We start from the raw sequence: 21033 nt of genomic DNA on the forward strand, positions 1-21033 counted from the left end.
ACAAAATAAAATGTCGGCAAAGTAGTTGAAAGGAGTTAAGAATTAAAATTATCTATTCAATTTGCTTCACATTTCGTGTAGGTGCTGAGACATCTGTCAACAGGCAACGGTTCCAAATGACTAGCATCTTATGGTAAATATCTCGTTGTCAGCAAGAAAATTGGTTGTGCAAGTGCACATATGTTTCCGTCTTTCGCAATTTATCAGCCATTCCGTGTTCCACATGCATAGCAGTTCGTATTTTACATGACACCGACTAGCCGGGGCAGCTGGTTCTGTGTTAGTACGTCAAGCACCCATTGCGCTAATTGATTTCTATAGACTGCGCCCCAATCTGTAGGTGACATCTGGTCGCTGAGCTAATGCTTAGATTTTTTTTTTACAAATACAGCCGATCTTGTCACGCATGTTCACTTGTTCCTTTTTTCCTGAGTGCATACCATTCCGCACTGCACAGTTTACGGTACCACACAACACAAGCCATGTTGCTAAGATATGGTTCCGTAGCTATAGTGTAAACCTTGTCTCATTCCGGTTTTCTATAGTTGCTATTTTACATTGCTTAACAGCCGGGCTCTCTAACCACAGTAACATGTAGTAGAGTGTAATCGCCGAATAACATCACTGCACGTTAGTGATTAACTGCCTTGATAAGTGTGCATCAATCACAATGTCAGACTAATGGAAGTCTAGCATTACTTGTTTGCATTTTATGAGCATATGGCATTTTCATATGGAGCACTGCTTATTATATACCAGTATTACAGAGTAGATTTATGTGGTAGCCCATGGTATGTGTTTTATAGGCTTGTGCGAGTCCTCGTCACGAAGTGTTCACATCCAACAGAGCGATGTATAGTCAGTAATTGGAAGCGATGGGAGATTACACATGCGTATGTCTCGGAAAAATACCCAGAATATATACGATCAATGTGACAATGTATAGGTATGAACTGTAATTCACGCTGAGATTAATATCACGTGGATCAGTATGACTCTATATATGGGTATGAACTATCACTGACACTCAGATTTGTACCTTATGGATCAGTATGACGATATATAGGTATGAACTATCACTGACGCTCAGATTTGTACCTTGTGGATCAGTATGACGATATATAGGTATGAACTATCATTGACGCTCAGATTTGTACCTTGTGGATCAGTATGACGATATATAAGTATTAACTATCAAAGACGCTCAGATTTGTACCTTGTGGATCAGTATGACGATATATAGGTATGAACTACCACTGACGCTCAGATTAGTACCCTGTGGATCAGTATGGCGATATGTAGGTATGAACTGATGCAGACGCACAGATTAGTATACTGTGGATGGATGACGATATATAGGTATGAGCTATCATAGACGCTCAGATTAGTACCCTGTGGATCAGTATGAAGTATATATAGGTATGAACTGATGCAGACGCACAGATTAGTACCCTGTGGATCAGTATGGCGATATATAGGTATGAACTGATGCAGACGCTAAGATTAGTATACTGTGGATCAGTATGACGATATATAGGTGTGAGCTATCACAGACGCTCAGACTTGTACCCTGTGGATCAGTACGACAATATATAGGTATGAACTGATGCAGACGCTCAGATCAGTACCCTGTGGATCAGTATGGCGATATATAGGTAGGAACTGATGCAGACGCACAGATTAGTATACTGTGGACGGATGACGATATATAGGTATGAGCTATCATAGACGCTCAGATTAGTACCCTTTGGATCAGTATGAAGTATATATAGGTAGGAACTGATGCAGACGCACAGATTAGTACCCTGTGGATCAGTATGGCGATATATAGTATAAACTGATGCAGACGCACAGATTAGTATACTGTGGATCAGTATGGCGATATATAGTATAAACTGATACAGACGCTCAGATTAGTACCCTGTGGATCAGTATGGCGATATATAGGTATGAACTATCCTTGACGCTTCGATTAGTACCCTGTGGATCAGTACGACGATATATAGGTAGGAACTGATGCAGACGCTCAGATTAGTACTCTGTGGATCAGTATGGCGATATATAGGTAGGAACTGATGCAGACGCACAGATTAGTATACTGTGGATCAGTATGACGATATATAGGTATGAACTGTCACAGACGCTCAGATTAGTACCCTGTGGATCAGTATGGCGATATATAGGTATGAACTGATGCAGACGCTAAGATTAGTATACTGTGGATCAGTATGACGATGAATAGGTATGAACTGTCACAGATGCTCAGACTTGTACCCTGTGGATCAGTATGACGATATATAGGTATGAACTATCACTGACGCTAAGATAAGTACCCTGTGGATCAGTATGGCGATATATAGGTATGAACTGATGCAGACGCTAAGATTAGTATACTGTGGATCAGTATGACGATGAATAGGTATGAACTGTCACAGACGCTCAGACTTGTACCCTGTGGATCAGTATGACGATATATAGGTATAAACTATCACTGACGCTAAGATTAGTACCCTGTGGATCAGTATGGCGATATATAGGTATGAACTGATGCAGACGCTAAGATTAGTATACTGTGGATCAGTATGACGATAAACAGGTATGAACTGTCACAGACGCTCAGACTTGTACCCTGTGGATCAGTATGACGATATATAGGTATGAACTATCACTGACGCTAAGATTAGTACCCTGTGGATCAGTATGGCGATATATAGGTATGAACTGATATATAATTATTTTAGAATTTAAAGATTGAAATTACACTCAAATAAATATCCAAAAGAAAGAGATAGAGCTAAATGTGGTGAAGCTTGCAAGGATTCACAAATGTATACCAAGAAGGTAAGTGTGGCGATATATACATGTACCAATGAGCTGCTACTTTCCCTTAAATCAATTGCAGGTAGGTCAGTTTATCTGTATATATACGCATGATCGGGAAGGTAAATACTCTCAAACATATACACAGTGGATCAGTATGGCGATATACAGTTTTGAACGTATATTGCCCAGAAACATTCTCTTACTGTACAAACCGCCTCCGTGGTCTAATGGTAGAGCGTCCGCCCGGAGAGCGGAAGGTCCGGGGTTCGATCCCTAGCCGTGTCATACCAAAAGACGTTAAAAGATGGTACTTGTTGTTACCCTGTCTGGTGCTCGGCTAAAACAAGGACTGGTCGGCTCTGAGTCAGTATACTGTGTCTGAGTGGGGTATTCATGTTAAACTGCGGCATGGTATCTCAGTGTGCTAGCACTATAGATCGGCATCAGTCCGGACTAGTACAAGCAGCCACACACACATACGCGTGCATGCACGTCGCTATATAAGTGCAATAATCTAGGACGCGACGTTAAACCCCATTTCACCTCACTTCACCTCTTACTGCACAAGACGACAAAATGGATCAGGCGCTCAGGTTCGGGGACTTGCTGGTCACTCACTCCATAACAATCACTGGTTTTTGAGTTAACAGGTGTTCAGATGATTATACATTACACAAAATCATCCCTTTACATTTAATAATAATAGTTTATTACAGTGTCTTGTGTATGTCTTTACACATATATATTGCACAATTACACCCAACAGACCTCACAGAACGCAAGAAACAAGAAATCCTGCATCACTGGGAACGTATCGATGTATTTATCAGTGAAGGTGCTAATGTATCACGCAGTCGATGTATATCAGTTAAGATGCTAACGCATCAGTTTATATCAATTAAGATACATCCCTAATGGAATAACGGTGCCTCGGAAGTGAGCCCACTCAGCAATAGATGCAACGCTTGCTAATCGGCTCAAGCACAGAAAATGTGTTCACACCATCACGCCAACCCTTTCACTCAGTATCATGACACACAACGAGACGCCAGGGTGCGTGCCTGTGAACTGTTCGATGTATATACATTAAAAAGCAATTCAACGAATTAAATTCATTCTCTGTGATCGTCAAAACATGGAATATGTATAACGACTAATTTACGTTCTATTAGTCTTAGAAACATTTGGGTTCCATTTTCAATAGTTTGAAATTAAAAAAAATGATCTTATGTTGCTCATTCCAGTTTTAAATCATCAAGGACATAAACTCGATACCAAGGACATCTGGCACTTTATCTGATCCGAATTGCATTTCAAGTGACCCCCAACCCTATTTAGAACGAACATTGTTTTGCAATTGTGAGAAACAGATCGCCGGCAGGCCAATTTCATTAATGTACTTTGGTATTGCTCGACTTTCACGTGTTGAGCACCTGAGCCTAACCATGGAGTCTCTCGCAGTTAAACGTGACATTTACACGTGACGAACTGTTGTAGATTTCACATGTTCCGTGTATCCAATTGACACCGACTGACTCAGCGCCGATTGTTATCTTATCAATTACGTGTCCATTAAGCTAATACATACAGAAGCGACCTACATAGACGTCAATGTGAATTAACACTGCAATACGTAGCCAACGGGGATTTCGGATATCTCTGGGTCCTTGCTACTAAAATTGATAAGTTATTGACGACATAACTAGTTTTGAAATAGATAACTAAAAAGTCAGCTGTTCAAATTAATTTGAACCTCTCGTTTCGTTGTGATGTATAGGAAAATGTGAAGTTCTAGCATACTTGGTAATTACATAGGAATTCCTATAACGAAACTCAGCGATCGGGGTCTTATCTCTGTCGTCAGACCCATAGGGAACTCAGAGTAATGCCCCTATTTACATTAGTTGTTCGCGATTATTGTATTTTAAGACGTCTCTTCAGGATTTATTGTGGCATCAGACTAAATATATCAACGTACATTATGCAATATTTTGTCGAAATTGCTGCCATTTACATTCTCAGTTGGTTACGACGGCAAAATCTGATAACCCAACTCAGGGGCCTCATCCATCAAGCCTTGTATGGTCTCCGAGGTTATGTAGGCGCAATTATTATAGAATTTGGTTATAAAATTGAAGTTTTGCCAAGAGTAACCATGGACAGCGTGTCAGTAACTGTTGTCTTTCGTTTATCTTATTTGGCAGATAGCTGCAGACCTCCATATGACGTGTGTTGGTTCAAGCCCTAATGACACGTATCATTATCATCAACGCTATACCGATTCTTATATCGGAGATTATCGTTATTATAAAAGTTATTATCTTTTATTATCATCATCTTCATCCTCGTCGATATTATTATTATTAATATTATTATTATTATTATTATTATTATTATTATTGTTCATGCGACTGTTTTCCATACATCACCAGAACTATTCTCCACTTCTCCAGTCTTTGATAGGCATTTAGAAGTTGGGAGAACATGAATACAACTTCTTTTATTCTTTGTAATAATTTTAAAAATAAAAGAAGTTGCTATCCATAGAAAAGAGTCATTATAAGGTACATTCTCCAAAATAATTAGTTCGTTAACTTATAACAGTCTCCACTTAGTCATCATCGTTGTGAAGTACATTATCAGCGCCAAAATCAGAAACTTTACTCACATTCCATCGTGAAACAAATGAGAGTTTATAATGAAGTCCTTCTGAACGAACTCTTTAGGAATTTCATGATTGATCATATTTCAACGTGTTGAAAGTCTGCCCGTCATGACTATACAGTCTCATTACCATCGCTGATAATGGAGGCCACATTAATAATCCGTCTGGTCGCATTGTCATGGACGAGGAGGCATTCCAGCCCCACGGTATCCATATATCTAACAGATATATGCGCACAGTCCTGTCACCTTCCCACTGCAGTAATTTGTCTCGTTGGGATGAGCGTGGTGGTGTAAATGGGTCAGGTTTAGGCTCCGCGACCATCAACATGTACATTTGAACCCCGCCACGGAGGCGACAACGACAACACTCATGAGACTTGTTGTGCTTAACAACTGACGAAGTCCGGGATATCAGGTGACCAATTACTGCTCAAGTTCTGACAAAAAGGGAAAAACAATATGTCAGCACTCACTGTGTCTATACAATAATCGATAGATGATTGTTAATTCGTACTGTAATTAATCCAATTACTTGGCGGTAATAAACACAAGCATCCTTCAGTTTGCCGAGCAGAGTGTCGACTGTGGAGGCTCATTAGAACAGCCGATCGAATTTATACTTGTTGAAGTTGTTAGTGCAAGCTGGGACAGATATGACACGTTACAATTAGATGACAAATCAGAAATCCTCAACGTAATGTGTTGTACTCAGTCCTATTAACAGAGTGTGAATACTAAACCTATTATATTTCTAAATGGTATCTATAACGTTGAAGGCAATGCATAGAGCCTGTATATAGACTAACATCTCGTCTCTGAAATGAACATATCGTACAGAAAAAAACAGTTGTTCAGTTATCTTGATAAAAATATAATGAAAAGGGAGCCCAGTGACTCTCTTCATTTTCAGACACTGCAGTAATCGAAACTTGCTAAACATTATAGACTTGCATGGGCTGTATATGATGTATATTTGTATCAGGGTCTGTAGGACAGACTAAGCCTGTATAGTTTACGTTATTGATCATAAGTTTAAACGTTACACGAATCAAACATGTTAAATGATACATAATGCACTGTATGAAATATGTGGAGACAGGATTTCAACCTCCTTATTTTCTTTCAGTGCCAAGTTAAGGTACAGATGCTAGTACCCTTATCACTTGCTTGATTGTGGTACCAGCATCTATGCCTCATCTAAAGAATATAAAAGAAGTAGAAATCGATATCCTGTATCCGTAGATACTTCAGCTTCTAAATGCTACTTAAAGGTATTGTATTGTGTCTTCAGACACCCATGCTTGTACTAAGAGGTGACCATTGGGATCGAGTGGTAAGGCTCGCTGACTTGGTTGATGCATGGCATCGTATCTCAATTGTCATTATGTCAATCACCGTGTTGTCTGGTCGAGATTCGATTATATACAGACCGCTTGTATAGCTGGATTATTAATGAGTGTGGCGTTAAACAACACACAACAAGAAAGAAAACCATGTCATCGTTGGTATATTGAACTCGCGGAAAGGTATTTCTTTTCTTAATTATATAGAGTATGTTCCATTTTGCAACTGACAGACCGACAACCATGAAAAGACCTCGGACACTGTCATTTTCATGTCTGGCAATAATATGGTGAAGTAGCTTCTCAAGCTTAAACCTTCTGCTATACGACACGCTATATAGAAATCAATAGCGACATCAAAAGAGTGTTTCCTGACATGGCCTTACGATTCGTGTGTTCTTGGTACATATAATTATATTGAACTACACTTACATAACACTATACTGAAATCAGTACACATAAAAGAGAATTCCCTTTGCAAGACTCGACTATTTATCCCTGCCTAGTGCATGTTGAACTGCTCTTACATCTAATACACAGAAATCGATAATATATATAAAAGAGTATTCCCCGAACAGTACGACACTATTACTCTCTGTCACAGTTTAACCTTAAATGTATAATCAGAAAATCTTCTTTCATTCACGCATGTGTTGAAACAGTGATTTAAGTCCTTTCCAATTAACTGGAGATTTGAACAAGCTGTTGAATTCAGTGACGACATAAAAAGCACCTTGAGCTGATCCTAATGGTTTTGGAAACCGTTAGCGTTGGTCAATAAAAGAGCTTTTATAATAGACCTGCTCGAGTAACCAGTTGTACGTGTTAAAGAAATACAAATGTTTTCTTATATTCCAGGTATGAACTTAGATAAAGTGTGTTAACATTGGGATATATTTTGCAAACTAGGATGAGCCTTGTATAACTTTTTTTGTGTGGAGGAAGGACCATAGAACACTATACTCTGCTTCTATATAAAATAGGTTTGTTAACAACAAAAACAAATACTACTTACCCATATAACACTGCCGCCCCTGCTATTCCGCCCCCACACTGGGCAATACAGTACAATATTCCCCTCAGGGGTGTCACTTTGCACGTGATCGTCATGGCAAGGCTGACGACAGGGTTGAAATGGGCACCTGATATATGTCCAAAACACTGGACAAGAGTCGCCATTGTAAATCCGAATGAAAACGACACCAGCAATATATCGTATCTATAGTCTCTAAAATTCTCACAAAACAACGTGGCGCTGCACCCGAGTAGAACATAGAACATGGAGCCTAAACACTCCGAGATGACGGCTCTCCAGAACTCTATGGTCTTAATCTCAGCTTTCATCACCATATTTGCAACCTCACACAACCGCAGCTGTCGATAGTTTCTGGTCACCGGTTGACCATTGTGGACATGAGAATACTGACCAGGCATCCTCCCGGCGTAGGATCGGGAAGGCATCGAAGGAATGATTCCAATTGATTGATTTCTCCGCCCTCTTATAGTAGACGAGGCCTTTACTGGAATGGTTCCTTGGGTTTCTTTTAATGTTCCGTCAACTTTGAAGATGCCGGATACGGAACGTTCTTCATTGCTTCATCAGCCCTAATCTTCAAATAGACAGTTTTACTCACAACTTGAAATTTATTTTTTCCTTTCAATTAATTAGCTGCGTTTGTTGCCCAGAAAGAAGAATGACGCTGCTCTCGGGTGCTGTAACAGAGGAAAACTCTCACTAAGGGCGATAACACTGCTAAGAAAATTGATCAGGGAGTTGTATTAAAACTGAACCTAATTTCAAGCATTTCTCAAAACCCGTTATTGAAGTTCAAATGCAATTTCCCGATTTCACAAATTCTCTTGTAGTCGTTCACGCGTTATTTTCAAATACGGTTTTATTTGACACTGAGGAATGAACTTATCGTCAAACTGTTGACAGATTGTCACAAAAGTCAGATCAATTGAGCTTTCTGATATCCATTTGGACCCTGCTACAAATTGGCATGCCCCAAATATCCCTCGCTCGTGAAAACGTATCCTGGTTTTTCGAGCTCGTGAACGTTATTTGTCAATTTGTTGACATCAGCTGAGAAGCATCTGTCAAATTACTGTTCCCATCAATACACAGTATTTTCGCCCTCCCTGATCTCCCCTCAAGATGTAATTTTCCTCAGACGATATGTCGAGATGAAGAAAGATGAATATGATATATCAATACATCCTCAGTTGGTTCCAGACAGATGTGTACACAAGTTGTAACTAATACTATGTCAAATATCTTCCATCGTTTCAATTTTGTTCAAGCATTAAATTAGGAAATGATCCTACTGGGGAAGTGAATAAGCATTTGTCTTCAAATCTTAAAACAGTTCGAATGTCTGTAAGACATGTGTCAAAATCGTAATTATACGTACGTTTTGTAGGCAGGGTTCAAGTGACGTCTTTCTCTGTCGAGCGGTGGTAACAGACTGAAGTTCAAAGCAGCAACTTTTACTTTTGAAATGCAAAAAATGAAATGGATTCCAAGTCTGGGGTTGTCAAACTGTTGAAACCCTTCCCGGACGGTTCTGCGTGAATATAAGAACTGGGTTCCAGTCAATCTCTTCTCTTTACCTTCGTGAATTTTAACTGTGAACAACTCGTTATGGTGTCTTGAAGTTGTTTATCTACGATAAATTACTCAAAAAAACGGTGAATGATGACAAGAAAGGATTTACAACACATGTAATACTTCCATGCGACAAGTGAATAGCCAACTATTCTCCCTCCGTTCTGTTTGTACAACCCTCTCGCCTGCCGCTTCTTTCAGTCTTGAGCAGACGACAAACACACATGGCGGGAACCTCTCGTACAGGTTCAGGTAGACTCTCACTCGCAGATAGTTCCTCGCTACCAAAGCCCCTGGCTTCAATCCATATCTACACCACGAACAAAACAATCAGACTTTTGACGTAACATCCTCTCCTCCTGTGAACAAAACCTCCGGTCAAACTCTATAACCGCTATGAGAACTTTTAGTTTGGTATTCATTCAATCTCTGCAGCACCGCATGTCGCGATACAGCTGAACAGGACAATATTTGAGTTCCCTCAGATAGATCTACTTATCTCGGGTCATAATTGGACGAGCTCGGCCAAGCTTCATTCAATTTGCCTCGATATGTTTGCTCTCAAGCCTCCGATCTCCGAACGTCCAACCAGTCTCCAATAATTCTTCCCTCCAACTTGTTTGAGTCGTCTGCTGCCGAGCCTGAGTGTCGTCTGCTACAGCATGTGGTCCTCAGAAGCCCACAACAACGCTACTTGCTTTCCACACCACCATTTCCCGATGCCAACCTTTGTCCGAGGGAGTAATTCTATTCCAACTCGCGCAGCCTTCTCTTTTTGACGATCGATCCAACAGCTGTTGGGTGTGTGATTCACGCTTTGAGCTGTTACGTTAGATTATTGTTATACACTGCTAATGACTCTTATGATCGATCATCAAGCGAGGTATTGAATAACAGATTAAATACAATAGAACGTTAAGATGCAATTCAGATACTCTACATTACCGCAGTGAGAAGTCTGTCCGCTGAATACAAGAGACCTGATGCGAAGAGGTAATTGTTGAAGAAAATAGCGAAAAAGTGAATATGCAGACTCATTAGATACCGATTACTCTTTTTAGCGTTTGCTCTGAAGATCACAACCGTTATCTCTAATTATAAACCTTATCAGCATCTTTTTTTAACCAATAACCGGCGTAATCAAATAGAATTCACCATAATCTTTGTAGAGTACAATACTAACATGGCACCGAGAGATGCTTGTCTGGGAGGAGTGAAGATAATAGGAAACCCGGTTTCAGAAGCACAGTGGGACTCGATATCTCCGGAAACAGGAGATGAGTCGGGAAAAGCATTGTCCTAGATGGACACTGTAATTGATGTGTGCATGGGGGGTGGGGGAGAAATATATCTACAAGAGCCCCCAAAATACGCTTGAAGTCGAAACGCTAATGGGATACATGAATATAATTTGGATCGACTTTTATCTCAACAGATCATACTACTGAAATTAAATCAATGAAATCAGAGATATCATGATGGTAGTATTTTTATATGTTTTTCACCGTTGCCATATCGATGTCGGATAGAGCAGCTAATAATACCGAGTAATGCCGCCTATCATATTGCTGATTATCCTGATTCTATTAAAATATCAAGACGTAGAAACGGTGTCATGCTACGTTACTAAACACCCTCTATATTAGCAGTGAGGGTGATTGGGAAAATATTTTACTTTTAAATCTGAGAGCCCCTGAAATATATGACAAGTCCATTACGCAGAATCATGGCGAATAATTGCTCAAAGCATGGGCGATCAAGAGACGGCTGAATGTAAAATACTTCAACATAATGACAGTTGTTTGGCAACTAGTACGCGTCAATTGACTCAGTGTTGGTCAATCAGGTAATGTATGCCGGGCATTGTTCAATGTTTACCTAAAATTAAGGACCGCTAGACACTTGAACGAACCGGAACAATACATTTTGAGAGGACCAATAGAATTTGATGTAGAAGTGTTTAGAATGCAAATGATAAAAGATCGGCTGTCACAATTGTGAAGTATATAATCAATAGAGAGAATTATGTAACTTTAAGAGTATTGTTCAGCTCTGCATCAGGGCGTTTGGCCTAATGTATAATGAACGAGACCTAGTTTTTAATATAGGTAGATTCTATTACAGTAATTACAGGGCCTGGCAGTGATACGTGTTAACTATAAGGAAACACAACTTCAGTTAATCAGGGCCTGTTGTCGACCAAAGCTACTCCAGCTGAGTGTTTATTTCCTTTCGTTTATGTAGTATTGGGCTGTGTAGCTTTTACAAAGCCTATCACACAGAGGGCTGGTTCTGATCGACGAGATAGCATGCTTTTTATCATTAGCGGGATACGTACTCGACTATTCCCGTGCGACTGTTTTCTCTGAATCGCTTCGATGAATTTTCTGGTTATGCTGATGTACTGTTAACGTGTGTAAGTCAACCCAAGGTACGAACTGTGTCTGTGTCAGTGGAGAGGCCACAGCGAAATATATGACGGAAAACAACAAGTCATGCATTGTTTAACTGTTTCGTAGTGAATGAATGAATGAATCCACACACACACACATACACACACACACAAATGCAACACAGCTAATATATCATTTAACTCTTCTTTGTGGAAACCTAAATGAAGTCTTTCTCTTGAACTGAATATGTTGTAAAATAAATGATTGAGTGAAGTTTTATGCCGCTTCATCAATATTCTAGGCAGAGTTAGGAGATGGGCGCCAATATATATTGGACTTCAAACATCATGCCCATGTGGGGAATCGAACCCAGTCTTCTACGTGGCGAGCCAACGCTTCAACCAATAACAGGTATTGACAACCCGCCCCTAATTTTATTGGGAATAGGTCAGAAGAGTCACAGACCATATATTCGTCATTAAAACACGATTTGTAAAGTCTTGCTTCCTTCCTGTCGTCAAAGAGTGTTCAAGTACCAGCTATCACAGCTATCACAGAGCAGCACGGTATCCTCTCTTGTCTGAATCCAAGGCCCTCAGAGACCAATCACCACGGCAACCGGAAGCTGAACGCCCAGGTGGCAGGTGCGTCTAATGACACCGGTGGCGGATATTCCGGCTATCTTGTTTCGGTGCGGGAAGGTACAGTCTGTCATCAAGGTCGAGTTTCCCCGGGGATATCATCAGTCTACTCGGAAATTGGTGATTAATCTGCAACACATCACCTTTCATTGGTGTAGTTGTGGGGTTTTACCCGGCATTAACCAGGCCGCAAGACCCAAACCATAAGCATCGACGGAATTCAATTATCTTCATCGACACGTATATATACTGAAAATGGTGGACAGGACATCTACCAACACAACTCCCTACAATTGTACACACTGATGCTGAACATAGTGGACATGACATCTACCAACACAAGTGTCTTCATCTACACACACACGCACGTACGCACGCACACACGCACGCACGAATGCACGAACGCACGGACGCACGCACGCACGCACGCACACACACACACAAACACTGAACATAGTGGACATGACATCTACAAACACATGTCTCTTCATCTACACACACACACACACACACACACACACACACACACACACACACACACACACACACACACACACACACACACACATACACACACATACACGGAACATAGTGGACAGGAGATCTACCAATACAACTCTCTTCATCTACACACACACACACAGACACTGACCATATTGAACAGGACATCTACCAACACATGTGTCTTCATCTACACACACAGACACTCAACATAGTAAACAAGACATCTACCAACACAACTCTCTTCATCTACACACACACAGACACTGAACATAGTGGACAGGAGATCTACCAACACAACTCTCTTGATCTACACACTTATATACACTGAACATAGTAGACAAAACATCTACAAACACAACTCTCTTCATCTACACACACACACACACACAGACAAACAGACACACACACACAGACACACACACACACACACACACACACACACACACACACACACACACACACATACAGTGAACATAGTGGACAGGACATCTACCAACACATGTGTCTTCATCTACACACACACATACAGTGAACATAGTAGACAAGACATCTACCAACACAAGTGTCTTCATCTACACACACACATGCAGTGAACATAGTAGACAAGACATCTACCAACACAACTCTCTTCATCTACACACACACACACTGAACATAGTGGACAAGACATCTATCAACACAAGTGTCTTCATCTACACACACACATACAGTGAGTATAGTGGATATGACATCTACCAACATATGTGTCTTCGTCTACACTAACACACACACACACACACACACACACACACACACACACACACACACACACACACACACACACACACACACACACATACACACACACACATACAGTGAACATAGTAGACAAGACATCTACCAACACATGTGTCTTCATCTACAAACACACATACAGTGAACATAGTAGACAAGACATCTACCAACACAAGTGTCTTCATCTACACACACACACACACACTGAACATAGTGGACAAGACATCTATCAACACAAGTGTCTTCATCTACACACACACATACAGTGAGTATAGTGGATATGACATCTACCAACACAAGTGTCTTCATCTACACACACACACACACTGAACATAATGGACATGACATCTACCAACACACGTGTCTTCATCTACACACACGCAGACACTGAACATAGTGGGCATGACATCTACCAACACAACTCTCTTTATCCACACACAGACACTGAACATAACAGACATGACATCTAGAAACACAACTCTCTTCATCTACACACAGACACTGAACAAAGTGCCTCATTCCCTCGTCGTTTAAACATAATAATAATAATTTGCATAAAATTTACCCATCATCTTTTGTACAAAAACATAGGGCACACAGGTGGCCCAGTCGTCTAAGGCGCGCGATTCGCTGTGCAGAGTTGTGACCCTTCGGCACGCCAGAAACCTATGATTGGGGGTTCAAATCCCAATTATGTTTCTAGGTTTGTCACACAATACCCGTGCTCGGTTTTCACCGAGGTGGTAAACGTCTGTGACCTGCATCACTTTCCTCCCACATTGGCTTTCCTCCCACATTTAGCCAACACGCTGCGATATAACTCTAATACTGTTAAAAGCGGCGTTAAACCCGATTCACTCAATTGTACCAAAACACAAAACATGTCGTATAATGCTGACAAAAACAGTGCCACAGCTCTGTAGATCACCTGGATATGCCGCCATCAGTTTGAAAGTTCACAAATACAGACACTTAGAGAAATATGCCCAAATGAAGCTTCATCAGCCTGGCTAAGTTAGAGTCGTCTACAGGGCCAAATATGCATCTACGGAACATATGTGTTGAATCCCACAACAAACTAAACAAATGACAAATTTCATTTCATGTTGCACACAAATAACCGACTTATGGTCATGCATAGGTTTTCATTATGACTGCCGTGGTGGTCATGTGGAAAATCGGATTCGAAATTAAACGAATTCGGGTGTCATCATTGGTGGAAACAAGTATGTAAAGTTTCATCTCCATTGGTCCAGTTTTGCCTGAGATGATGTTTACAGTGCGGGGGGCTGTCTTTTGAGAGAATTTAGAAACATGGTCAAAGTGCAAAGGCCAGACAAATTTAAAATATTGACCCAACTACTAACTACACACATGCCAAATTTTATTACATTTTCCCCCAAACGACTCAGTTATGGCCAGAAGAGGTTTCATCTTTGAGTGTGGCTGATAGTTAGGGACATTTGCTTCACACATTGTGTCCATGTGGGGTCGCACTAGTAACTACAAATGTACCAAATATTTCATTTTTAACACAAAAGGCTGCATAATGTCCCTACACATGTATTCTTCAACATGCCTGTCGCAGTGAAAATAAGATTGGAACCACTTGAACACATTCAAGTATCATCATTGTTGGAAACAGTTTGAAAAAGAGTCAAGTTGTTTCACCAAATCCTCATTTTGAACCAACCAACCAACCGACAAGCATGGGGGTGTGGTGACCTATTCTGACCCGGAAACCATCAGGGGCTTTGCTTTTCAAGAAAATACCACTTAACGTAGATTTATTAAGCCAGGGTACATTCATCTTAACATATATCTGAGACTAACAAGTGTTTAACCTCAACGCTGTCACGTTCTATTACTGATCACAGTTTTAACACAAGAAGCGTCTTCTCCTTTTCAACTCGAAATGCATCCCATGTACACGTCTTCATGTAGAGCCAGGTTCCCAGACTCCAAAGCTTCAATATTAGTTGCAGCTACAGTACCCTGTCGTGGGACGAGGTTTGGGAACAAACTCAAATCGTCCTATTGATTGGAATCAAGCAGGGCTATAAATTTAACTAAATCTTTACCGCCGAAGTATTTCAACCGTACAGCGAAATACTTTTACGGCCGTTCTCAAACTAATGGATATACGATCGACTTGAGCTAGAATTGTCAGATATGGATATCGGTGCCAAGGCTTGCCATTTTAGCTGTAAAATATTCCAGTCAGAAGAATAAAACACAATTATTTGAGTATTAACGGTTGGCTTATCGCTAACAGTCAATACGGACAAACGGTAGAAAAGTAGGGAGAAAAAAGTTAGTTAATTTAGGTTCGTTTGATTAGGGGCGACTTTAAGTTCCTGTTTGCTTGACATTTGAAGCGGAAAAATATTTGACGCTATTACCATTTCATGGGTTATCGATTCAAACATTTGATGAATTATAAGGAAAATGATTTGCTTTTTCGCGTCGCCATATAACGTTATTTATATCTTTTATGAAAGGTAACAACAACACGTTTTTCCAACAATTTCAGCGATATCTAAATAATTGATAAACTATTCATAAATCATACGTAAATCGTGCTTAAATCATATATTAACCACACATAAATCACATATAAACCTTGTACACATCATGGGTGGAGTTTCATTCTGCATCCTCCGAAGCAGCATCTGTATTCAGTGTTCAGATCACAGATGTCCAAGGTTAATAAAGGAGTATCCTCTTCTAGGCTACAAGCTGTTACTCATCACACAGATTCATCGCCCTAGCCTGGATGGTAATTTAACGGGTCCACAATTTGCCGATTTTTATCAACAACGTTGCAGTCATGGCCATGTTGTGTGCGTGGTTAGGGTAAACACGTACGTTGGTGGATTTCTTGAACGACGGATCATAAGTACATTTCTGGCCAACTTGAAACAACAGAGAACTAAGAATGATAAGGGTCCACTTAGACTAACATCTAGTCCCTGAAATGAACATATCTTACAGAAAAAAAACCAGTTGTTAAAATATCTTAATAGAAATAAAATAAGGAGCCCAGAGACTCTCTTCATTTTCAGACACTACAGTAATCTAGACTTGCCAAACATTATAGACTTGCATGGGCTGTATTGAATATATTTGTATCAGGGTCTGCATGACAGACTAGGGTCCATTGAAAATATCAAAATTTAATGATCCGGGAAAACATTGAAATATTGCATGACTTATCAGCCGTGTTTAAATTGTTTTTAACTGTCTCCGTATTTACACGTGTACGTTTTAGACATCTGATGCAATCAAGGACATAGAGTGGTTAAAACGAGTGAACATGGGCGGTTTTTGAACCTCAAGAGATGATCTTAACTATAAACATGTTCCGTGAGCCAAGGTGAAATTGCTTCCATATGTTAGTACATAGTCAAATAAAAATCTTGCTAAACTGCTGGACAATTGAAAGTATACACTTGAAAATTGGCTTTGCAAACGTTATCAAAACGTTACTAGGCCGACAACAATATTGGTCTTTACCAACCCAGCTTGTACTAACGGGATCGGGTGGTCAGGCTCGGTGACATGGCTGATGCATGTCATGGTATCACAATTGTGTAGATCGATGCTCATGATGTCAATCACTGAATTGTCTGGTCCAGACTTTATTCACAGGTCGCCGTCATATATACTCACACGCAAAAGACACGCAAGTGGCTTTAAGCAAATAAGTAACAAACAGGGAACCATAAATTGATACACGTTTTAGCATGCAGTGAAGCTTGATGGTGTTATCAATATTTTTGGCTGCATTTTGGAAGCCCTGAGTAAAAACGCAACATAAAAAAAGAATCGCCAAAACGCACCATTTCAATGAATATGCGGGTATCATGCATCCATTTCTCCCGAAATCGAAAATGCACGAACTGTCACGAACTGTAGTGGGTATAAAACTGTGGCCGATTCTTGGACCTACCACTCCTTGGTCAACAATACCACGCCTAACTCAAATTCAGAGAAACCAGGCTATCGGACGTTTGGAAGCTGGAGAGTCCGTACAAGATGTTGTCCGTCATTTCAACGTTAAAATAACCACAATTTACCGTCTCCTGCATCGATACAATGCTACACAGACCACAGATGACCTTCCTCGGAGCGGTCGTCCTAGGGTCACCACACCTCGACAAGATCGGCAGATTACCCGTCAACACCAGCGACATCCGTTCCTAACTGAAGTGAAAGTGCTCGACAGACCATAGGAACACATAATCGACACATTAGCCGGGACACTGTGATCCTACGTCTCCGTTCCAACAACCTCAGATGTCGCCGACCAGCACGTCGTCCTGTTCTCTAACCACGGCATCGACAAGCACGACTTCAGTGGGCACAGGATCATCGCAATTTGCGTCATCGTGAGTGGAGGCGTGTCATCTTCTCTGATGAAAGTCACTTTTGTGTCTCCCATGCAGACGGAAGAGTCAGAATTTGGCGGCTTCGAGGTGATAGTTTCGCTGACAGAAACGTTGTGGAAAGGGATCCATGGGGTGGACCTAGCGTCATGATATGGGCAGGGATTGGACTTAATGCGAGACTTGGACCCATGAGCTTTCTGAATGTTGGTCAAGGTCGGGGAAATGGCGTCACTGCTCAGCGGTATTTTGACCAAGTGATCAGACCCCACGTTGTTCCATTTTTTGCACAACATCAACAACACAATTTCCAGCAGGACAACGCTCGTCCCCATGTTGCCAGAGCTACCATGGCCTTTCTGCAACACCACAACATCCGTGTTCTACCGTGGCCAGCCCTCAGCCCCCAGCCCTTATCTGAACCCCATCGAACACTTGTGGGATGAGGTTCAAAAGTGTCTGCACAATGTGCGCTTAGTCCCTGCAACTGCAGATGAACTACGCACAGCTGCTCTGGATGTGTGCAGAAGGATCCCTATGGCCTTCACAAATCGTCTGATCCACTCAATGTACAGGAGATGTGTGGCAGTGATCAATGCCAATGGTGGTCACACCAGGTATTGACTGACATTTTGGGTATTGACCCGAAACTGTGTAAGCACTTAACATTTGAAAAAAACAATTATGTCATCTGGCTTTTAATCCATTAAACTGTCTTCAGTCAATTTGTTGTCAATCTTGCCCTATTAGTATTTCTTGTCTTTATTGTTGAAAATAAATAACATGTATACTGCATACTCGACTTGCGTTTCTTTTACGTGTGAGTATAGCTAGAATATTGCTGATTGCAGCGTTAAACAGAAACAAACAAACAAACACTACGCTGTTGCTGTTCAACATCCAGTTGTCACAGTCGATATCAGGGTGAGATTTGCTCGCGACATATGGCGTGTCGCTACTCACAGTGAGTGCGGTCACGGAGTATGTACGTGACTCCATCTGACACATCTCGTGCAGAAAAGGCATTTTCAGATAAATACTATAATTTTCGAAATCATTGCACGTAAGTGAGTACCATTGTCATTCTTTAAATATGGTAAGGGATGAGACTGTAATGTTATGAAATGGTTGTAAAATTAGGACGAAATGGGCTAAAACAAGGACTGGTCGGCTTGGAGTTAGTATAATGTGTCTGAGTGGGGTATTCATGTTAAACAACGGCATGGTATCCAAGTGGGCTAGCATTATAAAATCGGCAACAGTCCGGACTAGTACAAGCAGACACGCACACACGCACACGCACACGCACACGCACACGCACACGCACGTACACACACGCTATATACAAAAAAATAACCAAAAGTAATGAATGTCGTAGATGTGTCTTTTTTCAACAAGGAAACCAAGAAACATGATCGGGACAAAACTGGGATTCGAAACCGGACCAGCCCATTTACATCAAAACCTTTACATCAAACTTCGGCGTTTTACACCACTGAACCACCAGTGCCTTTGTCGTTATTTCGAAGTCGGATTCGAGCGCCGGAATCATCCAACAGTTTGTGCGGTAATGCCTTGTCGTGGGTGTTTAGGATCGCGCAAGATTTAATTATATTATTTCACCCCTCCGGGCTGTATGGCTGCGTATTGCTTTCATATCACATTCCATGTGATAGAATATTTCATTTCATGATGAATATGGGTTGTTTTTATAAAGATGAAAAGTTTTCTGCAGTTACAAAGCCATACACTGATGACGTAGTGCACCGTACGCCGTGCACACAACAGCTCTTGTTTCAAACTACAGAACTAGAGACAGTCGTATCTCTCCTGAAGGATTTATAATTTCGACGGATTTGACATTTACTCAATATTTTCTTTTGACTTCGCTGGACGAAAATATCCTGTGTGTTTCGCATTCGTGATGATTTAAAGATATGCTTCTTTCTTTGAAGTTGTTTTTTTGTGTTTTAATGAAATTATTTCATTCCTGGACATCACCGTGGCGTGACAGTAACCTGCTTAGGTTCACTAGGGGAAGATGATTATTTTTCAAAGAGGTTTATCTGAAACACGATAAAGGGCGACTTGTTAGATGCACCGCCCTGAGTCAGAGTAACACAACAGGCCTTAAACCGCCACTGTCTAACCTCGCTGTGCAGGGTGGCGTCTTACGTTTATGTTATAGAATGTACATGTAGTTACGAACGCCTTAGCGCTAAGATTGCTTTGCGGAACGGCCCCAAACCGAGATCGACTTTCTTGTGTTTCACAAAAATGGTGAACAACAACGTGCGTTACTTTCCTCCCAAATAATGCTCAAACGTCGTACAATTGTCTGTCATACAGACCCTGGGACAAAATATAGCCAAAACAGCTCATGCAAGTCATTAATAGTGGTCAAGTCTAGATTACTGAAGTATCAGAAAATGAAAACGAAGGGAGTCTCTGGGCTCCTTATTATTATATTTTATTAAGATAATTGAACAACAGTTTTTTCTGTGTTCGTCTCAAAGACTATATGTTAGTCTAGCCATATAAATGAAATGCACGTGTTGTTTCAATGCGGTATTCATGCATTGCGACTTTGTGAGTGATTATGCGTGTCGGTTGTAGAAACTACCCATATTACCCTAATCTGGAAAGTCGTCAACCTGTCCCTCCTCAAACACCACATATAACTACCAACAATTTAACGAACACAAATACTAACGGAACAAAGTTACTGTGCTTCGATAAAAATGATTATATTCTGAAATTAGATATGCATCTTTCAAATACATATTCATGAAGACATGTCTTCGACTTTACGGTCGTGATTAACAATTTCCACGCGCATGTACATGCAGGGCGCACAATTAAGATGTTTGCGTGTTTGTTGGGAGCATGATC

The 21033-nt window shown here is 40.8% G+C and overlaps 1 protein-coding gene across 2 annotated transcripts in view; it reads right to left on the reverse strand.

The window, feature by feature from the left end:
- LOC139456236 (aquaporin AQPAe.a-like) overlaps positions 1-10162 on the reverse strand; it is a 79952-nt gene extending 69790 nt beyond the window's left edge. For both annotated transcript variants that reach the window (XM_071238677.1, XM_071238233.1), the window contains exons 1-2: positions 9248-10162; positions 7849-8546 (exon numbers count right to left, since the gene is read on the reverse strand). In XM_071238677.1, the coding sequence (XP_071094778.1) occupies positions 7849-8294 (446 nt within the window). In that variant the 5' untranslated portion in view covers positions 8295-8546; positions 9248-10162. The remainder of the gene's footprint in view (positions 1-7848; positions 8547-9247) is intronic.
- Between the last annotated feature and the right edge of the window lie 10871 nt (positions 10163-21033).

This window comes from Haliotis cracherodii, unplaced genomic scaffold, assembly GCF_022045235.1.
Source record: "Haliotis cracherodii isolate W230 unplaced genomic scaffold, xgHalCrac1.p SCAF_1, whole genome shotgun sequence".
NCBI classification, from domain to species: domain Eukaryota; kingdom Metazoa; phylum Mollusca; class Gastropoda; order Lepetellida; family Haliotidae; genus Haliotis; species Haliotis cracherodii.